Consider the following 25,185-nt stretch of genomic DNA (forward strand, 5'->3'; position numbering starts at 1 on the left):
AATGCTTAACAAAGGTGCTAACCTTAATGAATTAACTTAGATAGTTAATTATCCGGAGCTTTCATTACCGTTTCCTATCCCTTTACCATTTTTATACTACTTTACTGCGGTGAAAAAACTGAATTTGAAGGAACCAGATAGCACAAACTCTTTCAGAGCTTCGGGGCTCACCCTGCCTTCCTTGCCACTACAGGTAACTTAATTGCAGCAAACCCCCACAATTTGTGGATGTAGGTTTCGTTGACTGACCCTACAACTTGGGTGTGAACTCAACTTTGCTAGCAACACATGCTGAGAAGCTCCATAAATGACAGTGAAGGACAGAGCATGAAACAGACACAGAAATATGTTTACATGTTCAGGAGGAGCAGGGACTTTCTCCAATCCCTGTTTATTTGGATTATTTTTGACAAGTAGCACTAATATCTACAGAGTTAATGTGCCATGTAAGAGACAGTTACTCAGCGTTATGACGTTTTTTAAGCCCTGCTGGTCACAGTTGTTCTCTATTAATTTTTTTTGTTTGTTTGGAATGTTTCCTGAACTTTTCTCTCTATAAATCACAAGGTGAGGAACTGGGGAACACTCTCTTTATCAACTTCTTACATCTTCTGGGCTGTCTTATGACCTGCCCACCTGGATACTACACAATCACAGCCTTACCCTGCACTCCAGGATTTACCTATTTTTTAAAAAAACTCAGATGGAGTTGGCTGGAAATCTTACTAAGTATGTCCCGAGACATACATGTGTCAGTGGGGGAGGATACTGTGCAAGTGGAAGTGTGAAGAAAGCATGGAAGCAAAATCCATTTATAATTAAGAATTACTAGTAGGAGATGACTAGTGACCAGCCTACAGGGAAATGTCTGTTGATCTTAGGAGGTCATGCAGCACTCTGCCTGATTATTAAGCCCTATACATAAGGCAGATCAAATAGGTGTGTGACACGGGGGACCTGGTAAAACACGGGGGATGTTGAAAGACTGTTGGGGTTTTTTGATAGGACAAAGGAAAAACAACCGCTATGTTACATGAACAGGACTCTTGAAAAGCCACAGAAATATCCCATACTTACTTTTATCTTCCTGGTTTTCTTCTGCTGCTTTTCCTTCCTCTTCCTCCTCCTCCTCCACCTCCTTCTGCTGTGCTTCTTCATGGTGATCGGCAGCACCGACCGAAAGGCTCTGGCAGCAGTGGTTGAAGCCGCTATCCCGAGGCAGAGTGAAACTTCGGGGCTTTCCCCCATTCCCATTCAGCACTTGCATCCGCTCACCCTCCACGAGGGGGAAGGGGCCGTAGTGGTCTTGCAGGTGGCACTTCTGGGTGGGCAAGGTTGACTGACGCCGGTGCTCGGGGGAGACCACGGCCGTCTCGGAGAACACAGAGTCCTCCAGCGGCAGCGTCTGCAGGTAGTGGAGTCCTGAGCTCGTTAGTGGCGTCTCTATGAGGTCCTGCCAGGAGCGCCGCTGGCTCGCCGTCTTGCGCACGGGTGAGTCGGTGGCACTCCCCGCCGCCTCCGGGCGAAACTCCTCGTGCGAAGACTGCGACTGGGAGGTCTCCGTGGACGAGAGTCGGCTGTGTTTTGGCTCCACGTAGGGGCTTGTGCAGCTCATCTACAACATCAGCAATGGAGCAATCTTCAGATCAATGTAGACTGGGACCGACTGCTAGCAATAATCACGTACTTTTCAGTGTCAGTGATGGCACGCAGCTTAGTAACAAAGACACAGACTTACCTGATTAACCTCCCCTGATCCTAACTTTAAGACGTGCACACCTCTACGTGTCACACCTGTGAGCCAAATACTGATACTTGGTCATAATAAGTATCCTTATTACGTCACTTAGTCTATAAAATAAGCCAACAGAATTATTTGCAGAAAACTTTGCAGAATATGGCACTATGGAAGACAGAGACCTGTCTGGTCCATTAAAAATCTTAAAAATGCCATCCAAATACCTGTTGTCATCCTATCTTGCTAACCATTTCTTTGCCATCGTCTTTGCAGTGCTTCAGTGCAGTTCAAAGATCTATGTTTTTGGAAGGTAAAGTATTGCATTCAAATTAAACATCATGAACACTCTCTTTCTCCAGACTTCCCAAATTTTTCAATCCGAATTTTTGCATTTTAAAAACTATATTCAAGTAAGATATACTAGTTAACATTGTCTGAGTATACGGACATGAAAATTAAAATTTCCAGTGCAGAATAAATTAGAAGTCCACATTCTGCTTTTATACCAACAGCTGCTTCAAGAAGAAAATAAAAAAACAAACCCCCTTTTGTTCTAATTTATAGAGAAAGCTACTTTTTCACAACAACAGAACAACTGGTATCACTGTTAGGGATATGAGAGAACATTTTTATGCTGGCATTTCTGTGGAAATTCAAGTGTAATTTGTTACTGTAAAGCTTCACAGCACAACTGTTGTGCCTTAGAGAAGAGGCTGTGTTGTTACTGAGGTAACAACATTTTGTCAGAGAAGACGATAAGGGGGCGGGTGAGGGATTGCATGGATGAGTAGGTGTCCATCACGAACGAAAAACAGGAAGAAAGAATTCTGTAACTTAATCCATTTTGTACAGCAATTGGGATTATAGGCCCATGTTCTCTACAAACCAGTGGAAATAGCAATGACGGCTGTTGAAGTCAGCCATGCATGTTACTTAACAAGTGCCTTAAGTCAAGTACTGACTCAAAAAATATACCGGAGAGCGCCCTAATGTGCGCGTGCACATGCTTCTAAGCAGAAGAGTAGGTAAAAGTGACACTTTATGTAGTCATTCCTGTAGACAGTTGCAGGTGACTTACCGATGGAGGCCGTGGGTACGTGTCGTACGGGGGTGGCGGGCTGTCTTGTTTGGGTGTCGATGGAGTGTCGGCTTCCTCCTTATCACTCTCACTCCAGTAATCTACAAGTTACATACAGATCAGATGAACAACTACTAATACATTTTGATACTCAGAGACTCGCTTTCACAAAAGCGACTGGAAACTCCATCCTTAGTATTGCTGAGAGTTGAACATCAGTCAGTGCTGACTCTATAAACGTTAGCTGCTGTAATTTGGAATTGCTTTAATCTAAGGAGGGAAAGTTCAAAACATTATGGGCTTTACTAAGCCTAATGCCCCACTGCAGAGATATTAAACAACAACCTGCAACAGAGCCACAAATTTAACTCTTGTACGCACCTTATAAATACAGCATGCATACAGAATAGCCCTAACACCAGTTTCACATTCTCAAGTGTTTATACAGCCATCAAAATAATTACGATTGGACATTCGACAGGAAAATACCGAAATATTTTTTTTTAATAGAAAAGATGAAAAATGTAACTTGCAAAAGTCTTGCTGACTGCAAAAAAAAAACATTAACAAATGTAATTAACACCAACTGGCAAATCAAAGTACACATGACTAACCAATGTTATTTCTCTACCCATTTTCCCCATTGTTTACTAGCAGTTACCCAAGCTTTTCAGCTGAATTTCTAATAACAAACATCTGCATTTAAGTAAGCCAGAAAAACTTTACATCATCTATCTGCTTCAAAAAACAGCTGGTGCCCTGTTATCCATGCAAGAACATAAATGTGATATGGTAAGGAAAAATATGATGGTGATATTTAAGCACCAAAAGATGGATAAGAAAATAAAAAGGACACAGAGCTTGTGGACTAAATTTAATGGGATATGAGTTTTATTTTGTCAAGAAATCAAGTCTCGGCCAAACACATTTCATCTGTTTGGTAGCTTGGTCAAAGGGGAAAATACATGAATGAATGTACCACATGGGAATTTATATTTATTCTGTTGCAAATATTTTTAAAGCAGAACAGCATCAAACTAAATGGACGTCAGACCTTAATATTCCTTACAAAAGAAAACTACTTAACTGCCAACTCAGCTCAAGATGGATAACTTTAACGTTTCTACACATTATAAGACTTACGCAAACATTTCTGTTGTCACTTTGTTTCTGACTGTATTACCTTCTACTATTTGGGAAAATCATTGTACAACAGGACATTTTAGCTCAGACTATTCACAGACTAATCACAGGCAATTTTCACTTCACCTAGTAAGTGTTCAATGAACTGCATGACTTACCACTTTCTCTTTAATAGATGAGGAGAAAAATATTGATTGTTGCTTTATAAACGATCTAAACCAAAAATCCAAGTTGGCACAACATGTAATTTTGGCTTTAATGATTTTTTTGTTACCATGGTGATTATCGTATTGTGTGATTAATGATCTACTGTACCTAATCTTATTCAAGATTCAAAACAAAAGCTTACCTTAAAACGACACCATCTTGAAACAGCTGTCCCTAAAATGCTGTATATTTTTAGATTGTAGTAACAGTGGGGGCAGCCTTATTTATCTATTTATTTTTTCCAAGCAGTAACAACTGTTTTAACTCTGGGAGGTCTTGATTTGCTTTCGGCAAGCTTACAGATGAGACATTCTCTTCAAATGGTATAATAAATAGCATAAAGTTTTCATGACTGTGAAATAAAAAATTCCCCAAAATTTTGTCTCTAGAAATCTGCAAATAACGAATTTTTGGTGAACGAAAGACTAAATCAGAGAAAACGCTTTTTCAAGTCACTCCTAGTTTTAAGAAAACTTGTTTCCAGCAACTCAAAACGCCTGAGAATATTGGCATATAAGCACGTTTGTTCCTATTACAGCAAAGCCTAATGGCACGATGCGTGGCGAGAGACCTGTCAGGATTGCATCACTCAGTAAGATTTCTGCAGACTTGGAGCTCAACTCTTTATTCTGAAAGTAAAACTTAGCAGCCTCAGTGCAGGTTCCAGTTTTGGCTAAAAATACAAAGATGTTCTTGCTTTGAAATTCACATGCAATAAAGTACTGTATGATCGCGCTTTTGCACACCTTACCTCAGACAGGGAATTCTGTTGGCAACTTACGGCTTGTCTAGAAAAATTCTGCAGTCACAGGGGCCAACTTGAGATGAAATGTATGAAAGTAGCCTCCCACCAATTTTTAAAAACGTTCTGCTTTTGGCAACCGACTCATTAGAGTCTATCTAAAATGTGTATATTGCTATTGAACAGTTGCCATATTTCTCTCCGCAGATTTTGTCCAATTCAGTTACAGACAAGCTCAATGCATCGAGTGTATCCTGAAAGCTTTCTGAATGAGCAACAGACCGCATATATTATATATAAACTAACACTGACCTGCCATTTGCTGATTAAATATTTTCTATTTATATAAGCAAGTATTTTTTTCTCGGATTTTGTATGACTGGGAAGCGTATAACTTCTCCATCCAAGGAAGTCCCTTACCATATTGCTAACATTCATTGTATTTAATATGGAAAGTTGGTGGTATTTTTATACAACTGTTCTGTACAGAGTGTGATATTTTATTCAGCAGTACACCCACAATTCGGTGATTCGTGCATCTCTGAAGCACTTGAAATATATTTATGCACTTTAGATTCAGAAGCATTCAAGTCTTAATTGAAATAGGTTTGACAACTACTGTTGAATTGTTTCAGAGGTATTATAAAGCTTTGCTGCAAAGGGTTGAACTGAACAGAAAGAAAAGACCTTTTGTAAAATCAAATATGTGGATGACAATTGGTACAGTCACTGAATACAGAAAATTCCAGCTTCACAGTTTTTATAATTGCAAAAATGCTTGAAGCTATAGAGAGGTTTTACTTCGCTACCTTGATACGTCTGCTTATCAGGGACACTCCTGAGGTGTGTAACAGACCTTGTGCTGGGAGCCAAGGATAACCACCAGAGGCATAAAAACAGTCTATGGCAGCCAGGGGGGAATGCGCTACTGATCCCCACACTAAACACAACTAAGCAACACAAAGAGGATATAGTTTAACATACCTGTATAGGATAAATCAATTTGAGTGAATGGTGTTAGAGTTATAATAAAGAGCTCTGTCAGTACCTGAGATATAATTTCAATAGTAAGTGGGGTCTCACTGATTATCTTCACTGGGGAGACATTTTAATAATAGGTAACATGAGGTCTGAATCCACATGATCTCATGTCTAGGAGCTGGATCATCTGCTATTTTATTACTCAGTAATTGCATGGTAGCAAAAATATTTCTCCACATCCATCTGGATTTTGAAAGGTGTATCATGTCTGCAATTGTGCACTTGGACAGTGTTAGCAGAACCGTTCATACACCTTTTCCCTTAATGTCCCACATGTTATTGTAATTCTAGTGCCAACCTGCTGTCAATAAAAGTTTGACTTTGGCTTTGAATGCTAACATGGAGGATTTCCTAGAAGACTCCAAGATTCAGAGTTTGTTCACAGCCTCTTCAAGCAGTGACAGATGGTATACAGGTCCCTCCAAATTGGTTACTGTAGTACTGCCTGAGGAGCACAGATTCCCAAACTGATTTTGAAGTCTGGTGAGGCACTGAGAACATGACTGGAGGAACAGTGAGCATGGTGCTGCTATCCTGGGCTGTGTGAATGCGGAGGACCTGGTGTTAAGAATGACATGATGTGCCAAAGACCATACCAGACTAAAACAGGGTGTGGGCAACACTCCCGGGATAAGCAGCTGCACTTACTGGAAGACATGACTGGAAATGAGGCAACAGCATGTACAACCTAGTTATGTGCGAGAATGACAGAATGCCCCAAAACCTTCCCACACACGCTGCTACTGCTGAATTATCGCAGTATATAAGCCACTGCTCTTCAACCGCAGGCAGATCCCTCTAGGATGCTCTGTGGTGAGGCAATCAGGGTATGAATCAAGGCAGACATAATTTTCTGATGCTATCTTTTAATCTTCTACTGTTACAGAATATCCTACTCTCTTGATGTTTCCACCTGGCTGCCGAAGCCACCCTTACTTCTCACCAGGGAAAGAAGTTCTTTGCACAGTGTCTCTCAGGAAAACAGCACTGCAGCAACACATTGCAGAGAGACAGACCACGTGCACCTCCCTCCTCATGGTATCAGACCAGAAGGTCAGGGCTAAGGCTGCTCTCACATAGGTTGGCACAGAACCACGACTTTGGGGGGCAAGGAGGACACCACGTTGCAAATTCTGAAGCCTAGTGGTAGCCTTTTGAACACAACTCTCCCTGAAAAATGGTTAGAAATACAGTCTTTGTAAAGAAAAGACTAGATTATATACATTGCTGCTGCAGGTCCCAGCTATATACTTTTTGGGCCAAAAGACAGAACCTTACTGATGAAGGTGGCAGAGCCACAGAATTAAAAAGTGAGGTTTTCACTCAGTGGGCAGCAGGCAGACTGGCATCTGGATAAGCTCTGGATCATCAAGACCACTGCAATTTTCTGGTGCCTGCTGCCAGGTGTATCTGTAAAAAAGAGCACGGATTCAAAAGCCAGCTGTTTGCCAAAACAGCTAGTTGGATAGGAATACTTCTGTGGATCCATGTCACCGGCAATTCTAGGAAACAGCCTCCCCAACACAACTGAGGACTGACCCTTTCTTTTTTCCTGTCCGCAAACAGGATTTCTACTGCAGAAAACTAAAGCAAAGCAACTCATTATTTTATATATGCTGCTTTTTTAAACCCATGAAACACTAGACATTGAAAACAAACATGTAAAATGCTGTAATCCTGCAACTCCAAACGAAATGCCACCAGGGCTTCAGCACATACCTCAATATAGCAAACCCAGTAGAAATCACAAAAAAATAAATAGCCTTAAAATTAAAGCTTTTAGGGGAAATCCAATTATGTTAACAGGCTTTAGAAGAATGGTTTTGTTCCTGAGACCAATTTCATGCATTCCTGCCCCTTGTGAATTCAAACACCAAATTTAATGTTTAAACATTTTTTTCAGTTTGCAGATGCTTAAGTTTCTTCTGATAGGGCACACAGACTGCTTGGTACCACATACCGGAGCTTACTGGCAGTACATTTGCTGCTTTTAGCTACCTTCTGCGGTCTTCTCAGAAATAATCCAGTGCCTGTGGACCAGAATCTGAAGGAGCTAATCAAAACTCCTGAGAGAGAAGGAATTCTCTAAAGCAACAACAGTGATACCCGTATGTGAATTGCTCTCAGACGACAAGAATGAGGGAAAAAAAGAACACAGCAGGGAAAAAAAGAACAGTTGAACTTGTGATAAGAGCTGACAGAAAAAAAACCAAAATAACAACACATTACCTTGCTCTTGTTTGATCCTCTCTCTTTCTGCATACCCAGCAGCAAGCATGTTAATTCTGTTTAGCCATCTGAAATAACATTAAAAAAAAAAAGCAGTGATACCAATCCAGCCTCTTAACTTTTGGGTACATTTCTACAAAAAACAAAGTTAGAAGCATCTGAAGGAGATTCAGGGCTATGTTATTTCTCATATTAGACAGCTGTTTTCTTTGATACTCTTACTCGGGGAGCCTCCAAACATCCATGATTTTGCTGTTGAACAAATTGTTTTCACAGCAAAGATTTTATTTCAAATAGAAAACCACGTATGATGCCAAACATCTGTAAAATAAAGGATTTGGAGATAATCAAAGAGCTATTAAGTCTGCTGCTCACAGATATGCCATCACACCAATACTCCCGCTGTTCTGATTTCTTAAGAATAAACACCATTTTTCAGAAATTCAAGCAATATTTTAAGGTCTGAATTGGCAACTTAGCAGAGGAACAGAGCAGAAACCAGCAGTCAAAAGAACAGGTTCACTCCCAAACAGACAGCGAGGTTTAATTATGCCATTATGTGTTTCAGAGCTTACCTACAGTGTCAAGTACAAAGAGAAGGAGGTATATCAGAATTCACTTTTGTGTTTGTGTCAGAGAAGCAGGGGGAGAAAAGACAGTTGCCTCAATGCAATTCACATCTAAGGCTTTAACCTTTTAGACTTGAAAAAATGCTTCCTTAAGCTGCACAAATTAAAAAAAAAAAAACCAACCACAAACTACTGCTATTCTTTTCTAATAGGGCTGTCATTGCCAAGCGTACACTCAACTGCCTGTAGCAATGCACTCCTCCAACCTGCCCTCTTTCCCCACGGGGCTCTCAGTGCATGCATTATCCAAATGCTTACGCTAAATCAGGTCCTCCATCAACAAGGCTTTAAAGCACCCTGACAATCTCTCGTGGTTGTTCATTCCATGGTAAACCTGGAATTATTTACTCCTGTCATCCCATAGTGAGGGTTTGACAGGCCTGGTTTGCCCAGCTACTGGCTTGCAATTCTACTGCTAGGGTATACAGAAGGACAACTAAAGTCAGGTTTGCGTTTTCTTCAGGAACGTGAAACTCCTGTTTCAGAAAACTGTGCCTGATGGGTTTCATTTGCATACTATATGCACAGAAACAGTACGTAGTATTGTCTCAGCAAGTGGGACACCTTTGTAATCACTCCTGTGTGCCAGCCTCCAAGACACTTCAGTGCAGGGTAAGCAGGCATCATCATAAAATACAGCTGCTCTCCTCAAAATTAACTGCTGTCACTGTTCTTCCACAAATGGTGACCACTTGTATGATCTGTAAATCACATTAATGGTCCATACATCATTGTACATTGGGAAGAAAGCCAGAGGTTTGCTCCTGAAGTGATTACAGAATACTTCATGTCAGCATACAATCAAAATTTCTGCCAGAAGAACAGGGAAACAGAAGAACAGACTTGAAATTTCAGTTGTAATTGTTAGGAAGTGCCATACACTTATAAAACTAACTGACACAGAGGAACAGAAATCCAACGAATCGTGTCTCAGACGATTTCACATTTTCACAGCAGAAAGGTGACCCACTACAAAGCTATCTTTTAGGTTCACACTGCTGATATGCGAAGGCTTTCTTTGGGGAATAAAGCTCAGCTGTCTCGACAGCTCTGCCAGCCCAAATCAGAGGCACTGAGGCAGGAACCTCACCCAAAGAACTCCAGCCTCGTGCTGCCGAAGGACCAGCAAAGGCCACAGACTTGTCCGTGTCCAAAGGGTAAAGCAGCACAAGAAGACAAGCGCCAGCTCTGTCAAATGGCATGGCAGACAACGGAGGCGGCCCTTTGCTTGCCTCTCGCCTATTTTGGATTTCACGTTCCCAATTCACCTCATGGCTTCCCACCCCCCAGCGCAGCCAGCAGGGAAGAGCCACCTACTTAACCCCTTTGGATAGGGCTGCTGACCACAAAATATTTAAATGAGATACCTATAAAGGTTCTCTTGTTGGAAAACTTCATTCTGTCCTAAATATGAGATAGCATTTTGTGTTAAGTGTGCGTGAGAGTAAGGTTACCAATTAAATTAATAAACACTTAATTGGTGCTGCTTACAGCTATGGTAGATGATTGTTTCCAGAAAAATGTTATTTCCTGAAAAGTATAATCTGATGATAACCCACAAAATGTCTGAGAGAGAGACAACAGACTGACTTTACGTTTAATGTCTTTCTTCAGGTCCTGAGCTGTGCCATGGCTTGGAATATCACCTGCAATACCTGTGGGGTGAATGTGAAGGTACTGATGTGTTTGTAAACAGTTAACAGCCACGGCTTTCGATTGGTTTGCTAGTTTAGAAACTAAAAAAATGGTATTGACCTCTTCTGTATATTTTTTGATATGTGGCTGCTAAAGCTTCTTTAGATATGGTTAGAATGGGTTATGATTCATTGAAGTTAGAATCGTAGGAGAAATCCAATGCACCAAGCTTGTATCACAGGGAAACGTAAAGATCTCCTGCAGAACAGAAAAGGAGTAAAACATTCCAGCTTTACAACACACTGGAGACAAAAGTTCCAAGTGTACAGCTATAGAAATATACCTTACTATGAATATTAAAAGATACAAAGCTGTAGGACATGGGAAGATTTAAATCTTTCTTCCCTGTGGTGTGCTGTGTTCTGGTAGCCACTGTAACTTTTAGAGGGCAAGAGGCCAAGAAATTATTACTAGCTACTGCAAATGCAGCTTTAATTTTCTTGTGAGAATTATAAAATCTATTTGCTAGGCATGACAATAAATCCAGTAGCACTGGTAGTTTTAGCAGCTATCTAGGTTTTCTTTTTTTTTCCCTTTTTTTTTTTTTATTTTTAAGAACAGCACATACATTTCTTGTCAGCATTTAATTAAAAAAGTTCTATGACACACAGAACAGGATTAAAAAAATATATCTTTTTGTAGACCTGTAAGTTCTGTAAAGAAGAATGCACAGTACTGGCACTCTCACAGAATAGTAAGAAATATTTTTCTATCTTATCTCACACTCCAGATAGATGCAATGCTTTTAGTCAAAGCAGGGTGTCAAATTGTCCTTAATCACAAAGCTAGAGGATATGGGACAAACTTGCTATATGGGAATATGGGTACCTAGCAGTGTCTGTAAGTACCCAATTGCAGTTCGACCGCAATGAAAAGGCCTGTAGATGACGCAGGAGAATTTTTAGAGGCCTTCCTCACTGAAATCTTCCAGAGACATTCTCATATGCTGATACTACAAGCTGACTTGTCATCTTTCCTCTTGATCATAGAGCTACACTGAGGAAGAAAACTCTTATAAATGTCAATACTCAATGTCACAAAAAGAGAAATAGGACAGCTCAGTTACAGCAGGTCAAGGAAGTTCTCAGACAAGTATTCCACATGAAGTTACTGACTGTATTTCCTAGCGTAGAATATATCATTTTGGCAGCCATATATGTCATCACTAAAAAAAAAAATGGACAGTTAGGAATGAAAACGAAGAGTAAGAGTATTGTAACAGTATTGTAAGTATTTAAGCTGGCCAACCATGGAAAGGATGAATTTGCCTCTGAGCTGATGATCAGGATTTTTGAGTAAAGAACAAATACTTAGTCCATAAAGCAGCGTGCACAGTTACCATGGAAAATCAAAATAAAGTTACATATAGTATAATCAAGTAGAAATATATGGACTAACCTTCTACATCAGTATATTTTCTCAGAACGGGAATAACAATGAATTTCCAAGCAAGATGTTTCTATGAGTTCACACTTACACTGGCAAAACACTACCTTGCATTAATAAAGGATATTCTGTTTTTCTCACCCAGACTAAGCGTGTTATATGGGTAGAAATAATACTTCTGCTGGTGTGACCATGCAGATGAAAGGAACTTCAGATGCCACAACAGTAAATTTCAGTAACTGTAGTTCTCCAGACTTCTTACCAGCATAATGGTGTGGCACAGTCATAAAAACTTTACGTAAATTTGAACAGTGACAGCGGTACCTGAGATTAAAATACCCATTTTATGTAAGTACATACAAACAAAACAAAACCCAAAAAACCTGAACACCACAACTAAGCCATTGAAGAACAGCTGAGAGACCTGGGTCTGTTTAGCCTGGAGAAGAGAAGACTGAGAGGGGATCTCATCAATGCTTATCAATATCTAAAGGGCGGTTGTCAAGAGGATGGGGCCAGACTCTTTTCAGTGGTGCCCAGTGACAGGACAAGAGGTAACGGGCACAGGAAATTCTACCTCAACATGAGGAAAAACTTCTTTATGTTGAGGGTGGCAGAGCACTGGCACAGGCTGCCCAGAGAGGTTGTGGAGTCTCCTTCTCTGGAGATATTCAAAATCCGTCTGGATGCGTTGCTGTGCCACCTGCTGTAGGTGACCCTGCTCTGGCAGGGGGGTTGGACTACATGATCTCTGAAGGTCCCTTCCAACCCTTACCACTCTGTGATTTTATACAAAGGATGAAGAAATTGAACCATTTTGAACTTTCAGTTAGGCCATGTCTTAGCAGTTTTCTACTTTCGTTTCCTCTGCTTCAAGTATAAACAGAACTGAAGTGACTGCATGATACATAATTAAAATTTATGTCAGAAACCTGACAAAGAAAGAACACAAATTGATCAAAATAGTCTTAATTTAACTTAATAACTTGATCCAATGTTTGACTGCAGCTAGGCTACAAAATGCTTTTAGACAGGAAGTATTTTATTATTTCTGCATTTGAAAGGTTATTTTGCAGTAACCCACTTTTTTTTCCCCAATATATTGAATTAATTCAACGTTTGTAAAAGTGAACTACTTTTTCTAATATATTAAACAAAGAGAAAAAATAAAATTATTTGGTGAGACTCTGATGGCAACTCAGATGTAACAATTCCAAGTAATTCCACAGACCTTTACAGAGTTGCTTTGAATTTACATGTGTATAACTCAGATCAAAATTTGGTTAAGGTAATTCTAAATGATTTAACAAGCACTTATTTCAAAATATGATAAAACGATTATTTGTGCTGGGAAGTTCAAAATCTTTTAGTTCTTGGGGTTTAGGCTGTGCAATATATTTTTAAAGAACTGATGCATATTTGCTGCTGCTTTCTGATTACTGAACTGTTATATAAATTTTTATCCTTAGAAACAAGGTGCCTTGTCATACTGACTGAGGACCTGCTGACAGAAGTGATTCATCTTGTGCTGTAGTTCATGATATGCCGAATAGGCCATGCCATTATTCTGTTTGCTGTGCAGCAAACTGAATTTTGAGTGTCTGGTTTGTCAGAATTATCAAGGAAAGGCAAGCCCAAAATTTTGCAAACAAATAAAAAGGTTTTAAGTTTTCTAACCGAGAAGAGACTTTTGAAGCGAGCCTTAGTCATGCTTGAACTTTTGAAAAAATGTTAACAGACTATTTCGCATGAAAGCAAGCATAGTATAGTATTGGCATAGTTTTCCAGTCAAATATTATCAGTAAAGAACTGGCAGTACGCTGAAGGTGCTCTGCCAGGTAGCTGAATCTAGTACACACAGGAGAGATTAAAACATGATTACAGCACTTACTAACAGTTTTATGGATTGAGCTTTATCTCCTTTTCCCTCTGTTTTAAAAGCAATTTTGCTCAGCGAGGATGTCCACAGACATTAACTAAGATAGAACAACCTCAGGTTGCAAGAATAGGTTTTTGTTTGTGTCCTCTGTCATATGATGAAAATGGTTCAAATTATTTTGAACTGAATTAATTCAAGTTTATGTTGTGAAAAATAAATTAAATAAACACCCAAATATTTGAATAGACATGAGATCCATGTTTTTAATTTATCATTCAAATGAATTAAGAGGAACTGTGTTTATTTTGTGCTGGTCTTAATCTTTTTTCTGAAAAAAATCGCCAAGTGGTCTAAAATAGACAGTAAAACTCAATACCCAAAGAACTAAGACTTAAGTCCTTGTTCTTTTTTGAGTTGCTGATTCAACTAAATTCAATACAACCAAAGTTTCACTTCAACATGTAGGCTAAATTCACAACAATGGAGAGAATTTGTAAAATTAATTCCTTGTAATCTCTACCTCCTTTTTCAAGACTGGCAGAAGAAAAATCAGTGACTGTTTTAAATCTTTCTCCAACGACTCATTCCCTCCAGGGCCAGAAATAGAAGCATCTCCAGAGCAAGCATCCCATGTCTTGGGGAGTATGTTAGGAAGCAGAGTTGGAGATACTGCATCTTTGCAGGTGCCGGACAGCCAAAAGCAGAAAGCTGCAATTCTGATTTTGTTTCACATACTGTATTTACTTCTTTTCAGAAAGAGGGAATATTGTTTATAAAAATCTTCAAACTTTTGTTTCAAAATAAAGGAATTTTTGCATGAATTGAATATTGAGCATATGCAGCCGCTCAGAAACAATGCTACTCTGCACTTATTTTCTCAGCTATTAAACTTAACTTTGTAGATTAACACATAATTTATTATCACTGTGTTATTACTAGCTTTAAGAAGTGTCACATTTAAGGAAGGTTTCCTTGAACTTTGCTAGATTTCCTTACCTGTTCATATCATCTAGATGTTCAGCAGCAAAATAAAAACTTTTGATCTTAGGATGACAGGCTTTGAATGCACTGTAGAAAAAAAACATAATTATAAAAATTATATAATTGTAAGGGCACAACTCCTTTTTTTTTTTTTTTTTTTTTTAAATGTAAGATGGTGCGGTCACCAAGGAATGAGATGAGTTCAGATTTCCTGAGTTTTTTGATGCCCCTATATAAACGTACAACTTTTAGGATTGTGCCAGATTTCACCAAGTAAAGTGCTCTTCTGTACCCCTTTCTAAATAATGTTTGATTCATGTGTGCATAAAGATTGCTCAACAATCACCTGCAGTGTACTATATTTAGATAAAGTTAACCAGTTAAGGATATAATTTTATGTATCAGGTAATTTTTCTGATATACCTATAGGTGTCAATTTTTTCTGAACGGAGAATTGACAGAACAGTGTATTTGATACAACAGAAAAACTTTCAGTCCTGGTGATTCCTAACATCCCAATGACCTTCACATTACCTTTAGCTCTAATGACTGCATTTCAAACAGAAAAATATGATGCACTGATTGACTTCTGAAAAGCTGTTATAAATCAACACTGTGTTCCTGAGGTCATTTTAAGCAATGGGCAATTACATCTCATCTTTTCTTTCCACCAAAGTAATCAACATGACTGGGCTGAGAGAATTACTGCATTTCATACATAATATGAAATAAATTACTAGAAAGAATTTTTTAACTATGTTGGATAAAGATTTATGGTGAAGTACTTGAAGATCCAGAAAATGCATTTGAAAGTAATTAATAATTTACAGTACAGAAGAATTATTTTTGAGAATAGCCTAAAGGTCTCTCTTAAAATAAGAGCAAGAAATGCATAACAGTCCCAAAGAAAATAAGGAAAACTTCAAACGTGATACATGAAGAACATCATCACCATTTTTCTGAGACACAACGGAGTTTTTCTATATATATAAATATATCTATACACTATAACAATTTTCACTCTTTCTAATCCACTGCGTGTCAGACAAATGGTAATGACGTTCTTCACGTGTATCATGCCTGCAATTTTCAATATGTACATCTGTTTGGGTATGTATATGCAAATGTATGAAGAAAGGTTTTAAGAAACCAGGGACATGACATTGATATCCAGGAATGTTACTGCTAGTGAACGTAACGTAAAACTGAGACACAAAGAATTCTTCTAACACATTAGAGCATGACACAGTGTTATGCAAGTGAAAGCAGATGTACAGTGACATCTGCTCAGTGTTGAAAGACTTCATCAAGTTACTGAGACCCAAAACTTGACTTCTTAAAATTGTCACAGCATCTGTTGTACGGATTCTTAGTTTTTTTTCTTTATCTGCCACCCAAGCAAGGAATTTTAATAGCCACATTTTGTGTTGTAGATACCAAATCAAGTAAAAGACCAACAATTTAAGCAGGGTGCAATTCTGAGAAATGAGTTGACTTTAAGCTGCTGCCCCAACAAAAAAGAAAAAAAATGAAGCACTTCAACAATGTAGCCCAAGGACACAGGACAATAAGCCCAAGCTGATGTATCTTTTTTTTTTTAAATGCATTTTTCATTTTCTACCCTTTCAGACCATCATGAAGAGTAGAGTTCATCCAGAAGAGATATGTAGACCAACTGATACAAGGTCAGCGACTTCTTTAGAACTGTACGTACTACAAATCATACCATTTTACTTTTGCAATTGCTTTTCTGTACAAATTTGAGTGATGTCTTGATAAACTTAAAAGTACAAACCATTAGAAGGCAAGACAAAAAGTTTTCAACAATAAAAGTTTTCAACAATAATGACACTAAAAATACCTCTGTGGGAGTATGCACCCCCCACATTGCTACATATCCTTGAATTTGCATCTAAATAAGAAATGGATTTGTGCAATGGCATAAATCTAGACAGCAGTACACACAGCTAGGTGAGAAGAAAAGTTCTTTGAGACCTTTAGGTTGTACCTCAAAAATACAGCAAATCACTGTCATTCTCTTTTTTCACTCTGCCTCAGAACTGATACACCGAATTAGCAAACTTTGAGATGATGCTAGCTAATTTGGAGTTACGTTAAAGACTGATGCCTGGCCATGAACTTGGGGACTTTTTTATTTGGATGGTCTCTTTATTATGCTTAAAGCTCTTTATTGAGCATAAAAGTATCACACACACACTCCAACTCCCCAAAAACCAAACAAAACCAATCACAAAACAGAAAGGAAACAAAATAAGAAAGGAAAATTAGGAAAATAAAGGGACAGAAGCAGCCAACCAGCCTTCTTGCTCTAAATTAATTTTGCTCTAGTCAATCACTGTGATTAATGATTAAGCAAGAAAAAGCTTCATCAGGAAAGAAGACACACAGAAACCACACTGAATTTGCCTGTTCTGTATGAGCTTATTCTGTGATACAACCAAATGATCATTGTAACAAAGACCATTACGTTACTGTTTTAAGAGAAAACCTTGTCCTTTGTTCCACTTTTTCTGTTGTATCATTGCATTATTTTTGAGCATACTCACTATTTCTTGCGGCATTCACTGGCTCTGTCAATTTTAAATTCAGGTAGACTGATGAATCCTTCTGCTTTTTCATCCTGCAAAGATAGTTCTAGATATTACTGTTGTTAAGGTGTCAGAAGAAAAACCCCCCCACACTGAAAAGTTAAAGATATTTTCACTTGCCTTCTTCTTACATAAGGAATACTAATGTGTGCTGCTCTGCTCTGGCAAACCTCCCACAGAAGTCACTGGGACTTTTGCCAAAGTAGTAAGACAAATCCCTTGGTATAAAATACAATTTTAAATACCCAGTTTTCTCAAACAATTTCACAGCTGAACCAGCATTTGAAAATATACAAAATGACCAAATGTATTCAGGCAATTAGTTATTGTAATTAGTTAATTTGGGGGAAGATGGGCTAATTAGTAAGGAGAAACGCAGCCTACTGTAAGAAATAGGGAAAAAAGCAATTTCAATGTGTGCTGCTTACCATCTTTATATGGTATCACAGCTCAGAGGCATGATATCTCTTCAGCTACTTTCAGCTCTCCAGCACTGAAGAGAGAAGACACCTGACCTTCCTCACCTCTCCTCTAAAGACTTGCACATAGTTTAATTTATCAGATATTCATTCTTCCTTGACTTTTCACTTTTTGAAAGCATTCTTTATTTTAAGCCACTAATAAATCAATAACACAGACTCTCTTATTTAACTGCTCATAACTTTGCATGAGAAATTAATACAGGATCATGAAAGTGAAGCTGTAGAAAACACAAATGTATATTAAGGAATTGCAAAGAAATATATCTTTTCTCAGAATCTCCATGGCTATTTATGCTACATATGCAGTCCATATGACTATATGCTTTCTTAAAAAGAAAGAAATAAAAGACACAAATCAGCATATAAAATCGGAACTAGAGTTGTTCTGTGGTAGGCACAAGGTTCTGCATTAGCAGGTATTTTAAAATCGAAAGGATACTGCTTAGAATAATCTTGCCATCTTTTTTGCATGGTTGCCTAAGAAAACAAAATTTTGGCAAAAGCACCGTTTGCTTATCTGTCCATCTGCCACTGAGGCTTCCCCTACCAGCTTTTGAATCTATTGGTAATTGCAGACTCTTTGGTGAGGGAGCGGAGGTCTCAAAACTAACTGAGTCTCAGCAAGTCTCAGGGAAACTTGGGACGGGGGGAGACAGAGGCACTTAGACCACTGCCCTCTGCACAGGAAAGTAAGGCACAACTCAGCAGTTCCACCTGCTTCTTGGCCATGGCTAGTGACCAGTCATCGTACTCGTAGACATGAATTACCACCCTGGTGAAGACCTCACAATAGACCTTGAGGAGGGAGGATGGAGAGGTGGAAATTAGGGTTCCCGATCTGAAGCTGGGATCAAGGCACAAATGGGATGAGTCTGTGGGTGAGTCTGTGGGAAAACAGGCTTCGGTAACTCTGTTCGTGGAACAACTTGCTTTCTGTCTACTCAGGGAAGAGTTGCGGATCACAATATTTTAAAAAGGTTATGTACAAATGCTTGCATGATTAAAAGAACAGGCCCAGGACTGAGTGCATCCATCCACGTGTTGGCAATGATTTCATTTCAGGATATTCACTAATGAGACTAGTAGGGTTTAAACCTAAGATTTTCTAACTTGCTGGCAAAAAGCTTTTTTTCTAAAGCTGATATAAATAAACGTGTACTAATGCAGAACACAATCAAAGGTGTACACAATTCAGTCAGGCTGCTCCAGTGCTCTAAAGTTCAGCATATGAGCACTGAAATCATATCAAAAGCTATAAAGAAGGAATGATAGGAGAACACAACTGAGAAAACAAATGCATCTTCCTTAATTGCCAGAGGTTTTGGCGATTTCACTAGCACAGATAAACAAGGAACATCAGGCAGCACATCATTAAAGTTTACGCTCCCATGACTAAGCTTGAATGACAGGATTAAATAACTACCTTTTCCCTTTCAGGGGTTTGAGGATAGATTTATTCTAAACTGGTGAGAGCAGGACACTGGAAAGTGTGTTATTTCTCCATGTAGTAAAAGGCAAATTTGAAGGACCAAATATCTCTGGACCTTAATGGTAGTCAGGCAGTTAATAGTAATTTCAGTGTGATTATTTGGGTGAATAAAGTTATCCACACATATAAGCCCTCAAAGTACTGGCTTCCCACTAAATCATGATAACAGCACTACACAGGGTATTTGTTGAGACAACGAACACAGATGCTTACCTCTTCATTGATATACCAATATAGAGATGTATCCTTCAGCACAAACCAATATTTTTTCCATTTCTGGGAGAAATAACTCTTGGCATCTTTCTTTTTCCAAAGCCAGCCTTCACAGTCCCCTCGACCAAGATCTTTACATGAGATCCGTCTTTTGCTTTTACCAGGAATAGGAGCTGAAAATGACAACAAGTTGGTGTGAAAGTGTTTGACTTGTCCACTAAATCAACAAGACAGCTGGCTAGAAAGCACTATATATTTGCTTCAGAAAATTAATTAAAAATTTCAACCTCAATTCACCATGAATAAATTATTACAAACATTCTATTTTGACCAAAGTCTATGAAAGGCACCATAAATTAAAAACCAAAACAACCCAAAACAACCCACGTTCAGCACCTCACAGAACTCATATTCTATGGATAAGACAAAAAAAAAAATAAAGCAACACAGTAAAAGAAGACACTATAGAGAAAAGAAAGGCAAGATATTTAAAAATAAGGAAAATGGTTATTTGTAATTTTCAACAAATTAATATCTCACATCAGATTAAAGCACACAGCATATAAATTAATGTACTTTCACACTTGGCTGCCAAATATAACTATGTATGTACTTCACGGGTATTCAAAAACCTCTGTTTGCAGCTCCTTTTGCAACTAAAGAATTCCTAAGGCCTTTGTACTTCTAAATCAAGGGAGGACAATTTACTATGATGTAAATTATCTGACAGCAGACATAAGCAGGTAGATGAGCATTAGGAAACTATGGACTAACACATTCTCAACGTCAATAACTGAACTAAACATTGGATTAGAGCTAACAAGTTCTAGTTCCTCAGATACTGCAACACCATAAATGTTAACGTTGGCAATTCCCTTCCTACCGATACATGAAAACAAATTTAATTTTTACCTTTGTTCTTCTTTTTACTTTTCTGCTGTAGAGAAGACTGCTGAAATGTCTACAAGAAAATCGAAATGGAATTAGTGAAAATACAGTGTTAATGTTCAACCACATCCTTATCATAAAAGTGTAACGTTGCAAACACTGAAGTCATGACCAGGTAACACCAGGCAACAGACTTCTAGGCCTAGGAAAAAAAGGTAATTTTAGTTCACCTGTTCAAAAGGTTGTAAAGCAAAAGCTCACAGTGAAACATCTTAAAATAGACCACAAATCAGTTTGCCAAAACAACTGAAGTTTTTCTCTAAAATGGTTGTGCTTCTCTTGATCTGTTAATAAGGAAGGAATGTCTCCCTTTGGTTAGTATGATAGTGAAGCTACACAGCCCATGCATTTCTAATACATCATCTAATTAAGGTCTTCCTGACATAAATATGCAAATATGCAAATTAAGACACTGCCTAATGCAGCTGTGAAGGCATTTATACGATGATCTTTAGAACATCAGACAATTTGCTCAGAAACAGCCCTAATATTTTTTAAAGACACCAATAAAATTCTGCTAAATCACAACTGGGAAAAAGTCTCCAAAATAAATATTCTGAAATAGAAAACACTTTATTTTTTTACCAGGCTTTGACCAGAAGAATTTCCCTCCAGTTGCTCCACTCCCATCAACCAACCCATTGCCTTGGAAATGAGACAGGATGGAAATTAGTCCTTTACTTAAGATCCTAGATTATTAAAAATGGCAACACATATTAACACATTTTATGGTCACTTTTGTTAAAAAACTTCGACTCAGATAATCACCATCACTCTAGTGAATTAAAAAAATAATTCTTTAATTAATCAGAATTTAAAGATGCGATTTAAGTTGCTTTGAATTTTAGTTTTCTATGAAGACAAATGTATTAGTGCTGAAACTAAGAAAAGGCCATATTAGAGTGTCTGAATATTAAAACCTCTTATTTCAGCTTACCGGGAATCAATAAAAAAAATCAAAGCTTTTGTGCCACTTGATAAAAATAAAATCTAAGCAAAAGCCCAAATCCTGTTCCTAGCAGATAAGACAAACCCTCACCCCAGCTTACAAGGCTCCCTTTTCAATTCAAATAGCTGTTTTTCTTTTCGTTTTCTCCTGCCCGCTTCCCATACACCTGAGCTCACATGCAGGAGGCTGAGGTTCAGCTTCCAAGGGATGTCTCGCCTCACAGCTGAGACATTCTCAAGCAGCAAATACTAACATGTCCACGGGGACAAATTACCAGCAATACAATGATAATTAAGTGTAATATAAAAAAATTAACTAACTCGGTAGATGTGCTGATCCCTTGTAGACCCTATCTGAAGAAAACTACTCAGCCGTATTGCCACCTCAGATGGTCAAAATAGGCCTCCACTGGGAAGAAACAAGGAGCCAATTTTTTTCATTCCCTGGCTCTTGTCCTTCTTCTTATGCTACTGGTATCAGTTCAATCAGCACCAGCTCTCAGCAAGCCAAGACAGCAACACCATCCCAACTTACGTCACATGCAATATTTCGACCTGCGTAGGACTAAGAGAGGTCTTTATGACCCAGGAATAATACAGTGACTGGGTAGAAGTGTGTAAATAAGTCCCTCTTAGATGCTTTGAAAACCTTACCTAATTCAAAGTGGTTGAAAAAACACACACATGCACAAACCCAAAACTTTAGCACTTCTCAGTTCACAACACAAATGATTTCATTCTGCTGCTTGACTTCTCTGCACTAATATTTTCACAGTGCCAGAACAGAAAAGGAAAACCTCCACTTGATTTTCTTATAAGTGATTCTGAAAGCAGATGAGAACAATATGAAAGCTTTCTCTTTAAGTGTTTCATCTGTAAATTGAACCTACAAATGTGAGCTTGCACCTCTCAACTTCTGAGTCAGTTTTTGGCAAGAAAGGGTAATGAAGGGGTATCAGTTTTTAATAGGAAGACAGCATGTAATTTAGACATCTAGCCATTTTTTCCATACATTATGTCATATTGCAAAATACAAAGATTTTATTAAATTAAGTTATTATTCTAAATTAGCTCATTAAACTAAATTATAATTAAGGACAAAAATCTACAACTGAGCAGAGTTCCTGGAACACTTCAACTGACTTCAGTGATTTTAGCTAACGCTTTAGATTATTTTAGATAGACTTCAGGCTTCAAGTTAGTTTATCCTTTGCAAAACCAGCACCAGCTATTTTTTTTTTACCCAGAAGATGTATAAGCAGTATGTGTTAGTCAGTGCCATTCAGTTTCAAACGCACATGATATGTAATCCAAAAAAACCCAAGTGAGGATGAAATCTAAAAACGCTTCTGTTCCTTTTTTTAGGAAATCACCAAATGCAATCCACAGCTTTTTTCCAGTCATTAGATAATGCTTAACACCATTTTCTCAGTGCCGGTTAGAATCACAGAATGATGGAGTCATGTCCTTCCTCCTGCTCAGAGCAAGGCTTGCTCTGAAGCCAATGCTGGATCATATTCTTCAGGGTCACCTCCAGCCTAGACCCAACTATCACCGAAGAAGAAGATTACACAGCCTCTTTAAGCAACTTGTCCTAATGTTGGCCACCACAATGTTTCCCCTTGTACAGCTTAGTTCTTTGATGTGGCAAATATGGAAATAATATAAATACTTCTTTTTAATGCCACGAACCCTATAACTATGGATTCACACCAAACCCAGAAATTTAGTTGTACTAAAGCAAGTTTACTGCAAGGTACTGTTTAATCACCCGCCCACGAGGCCGGATTTCAACATATGTTCACGGCATTTTGATTCTGATACATCTTGAGCTGTGAGCAACTGCTTTCACATACATCTTGTCCCAGTTTCCAAGAATTCGTCTCTCCCGCTAATTGTGACAGCAAGCACAAAACGAAATAGAAAACAGCATTGTATATTAAAGTTGTTAGTAAGTCAAAATAATAAATAAAATGGAAACAAGAGTGCCACTGAAAAGATGAAAGATGAACACCTTAATCCAAATAGAAATTGTCACTCCTGAAGAAAATTTGAAACTGGTTAATTGTATCCTGAATTATATGCTTTCCAGACGCCCAAAACACAATTAGCAAAACTTTCCATTATGCGAAAGCAAGGTGTCATCTGATGTTTATCATATATCAAAACTCCCTTGAATAACCCGAGCTTCAGTTTTTTGAATGCAATAATTTTCTCCTGCAATATGTGGCGTTTGAGCTTGTCATATTTAATAAGATACCTAAACTAAGCTCTCTGACAAATGCGCGTCTAAGTAGAGTATCAAAGAAACATTTTAGGTATATATATGTCTGCCTTTGCTATCAGCAGCCTCCAAAGCACATGTATTTCAAAAGAAACAAAACATCATTTATTAAGGGGTTTTGCTAGCCTACCTCTAGCCTTACCTTTCTGAGGGCTTAGCCCATCAGCCAATGGAGATTTCATTGTGCACGGAAGAGCCATAACAGTTCCCCTCTTCCTGCAACTGTTCATTACCAAACTTGCCAGGTGGGTTATATTTACTTTAACACTTTCCCAAATGATTGGCAGGGCTCTGAAAGCCCATCAGAAGACTGCACAGCTGTAAATAGCAATCTGCCCTAGGGTATGCCTTTCCATGCTGTTAGTATTATAGCACAGTAATACAGCCACATATTAAAAAACGTCCAGGTAGAGGCTCACACTAACAAAAGAGGTCACCAACGACCTATAACTGCATTTGTTCCTTTAGCAAGAAAATAATTACATATAGATGGTATAATCAACAATAACTGCATGCACACAGCATCAGCATCACGCATCAGCATCTTCGTATGCACGAGAAAATTTTCAGGAAATTAGACTATCAGGTTTTTCCTCTCATCCTCAGAGTTATCCAAGTTTCTGTCTGCCTTCAGCTCTTGGGATAAAGTATTCATACTTGGTTAGTACCATGCTTTCTGTGTATTTGCTCAGAAGGGAAGCAAAATTGAAAGTTAGTCACTAACATCCACAAGCCTGAAAATGTGAGTATTTATCATGAGCTACTTCGTAGTAATTTAATATCTCTCTATTTGGAAAAAATGTGTTTAAATAAAAGTTTTAAATAATTTCAGATTCAATGAATTTATTTTTTTAACGCCAAATAATAAACATAATAAACTGATCTTCCTATATCTATATTAAATTGGAGTGCAACTGCTGTCAGGAGAGATGAATATTTGATAAAACTCATGTTATGATGAAAGTTAGAAAATTTCTGTTCCAGCTGATACCTCAAATATAAGTAGAAGACAAGTAGACTGTCCAAAGACCAGATACATTCTAATAGTTACACGAACCCCTTCATGGTTACAGAATTTGTAGGTCTACCAAAAAAAGACCATAACTGAAGCTTCTCTGAAGATTTGGATTGGCCATAGCAATTAGTACTAAATGTGACAGCTCTTGAAATCCTCTTTCAAGTGCTTATTTGTTTCTTCACTTGTCTTCAGAGATTTCCCACTTGCTCATTATCAGAAAGCTGGAAGAGAGAACCAGACTATGGAAATAACAATCACCAACTCTTTTACCTGAATTTGAGCTCAGTCTGACTGGGAAGGCAAATGGCAGGTATCTTTATAGTTTTTTTGAGAGCTCAAGTCAAATTCAATTTTTCTCAAGCTACAAGTTTAGACACTAAGGAACTATTTACAGTCAGACAGTTCCCCTCTGTCACTGTAAGATAACTTGCTCTAGTTTCAGCAGA

At 38.2% G+C, this 25,185-nt stretch overlaps 1 protein-coding gene across 4 annotated transcripts in view; it reads right to left on the bottom strand.

Moving 5' to 3' along the window:
• The window catches only part of CNKSR2 (connector enhancer of kinase suppressor of Ras 2), a gene marked incomplete at its 5' end in the record, with an annotated part of 219,304 nt that overhangs the window by 39,363 nt on the left and 154,756 nt on the right, over window positions 1-25,185 (bottom strand). For all 4 annotated transcript variants that reach the window (XM_082491745.1, XM_082491744.1, XM_082491743.1 and 1 more), the window contains 7 exons: window positions 1,078-1,615; window positions 2,817-2,917; window positions 8,179-8,246; window positions 14,764-14,835; window positions 17,316-17,389; window positions 19,542-19,714; window positions 20,454-20,502. In XM_082491745.1, coding sequence (XP_082347871.1) covers window positions 1,078-1,615; window positions 2,817-2,917; window positions 8,179-8,246; window positions 14,764-14,835; window positions 17,316-17,389; window positions 19,542-19,714; window positions 20,454-20,502 — 1,075 coding nt within the window. The remainder of the gene's footprint in view (window positions 1-1,077; window positions 1,616-2,816; window positions 2,918-8,178; window positions 8,247-14,763; window positions 14,836-17,315; window positions 17,390-19,541; window positions 19,715-20,453; window positions 20,503-25,185) is intronic.

The sequence above is a fragment of the Vanellus vanellus genome (assembly GCF_965231255.1).
Source record: "Vanellus vanellus genome assembly, chromosome: 1".
Taxonomy (NCBI): domain Eukaryota; kingdom Metazoa; phylum Chordata; class Aves; order Charadriiformes; family Charadriidae; genus Vanellus; species Vanellus vanellus.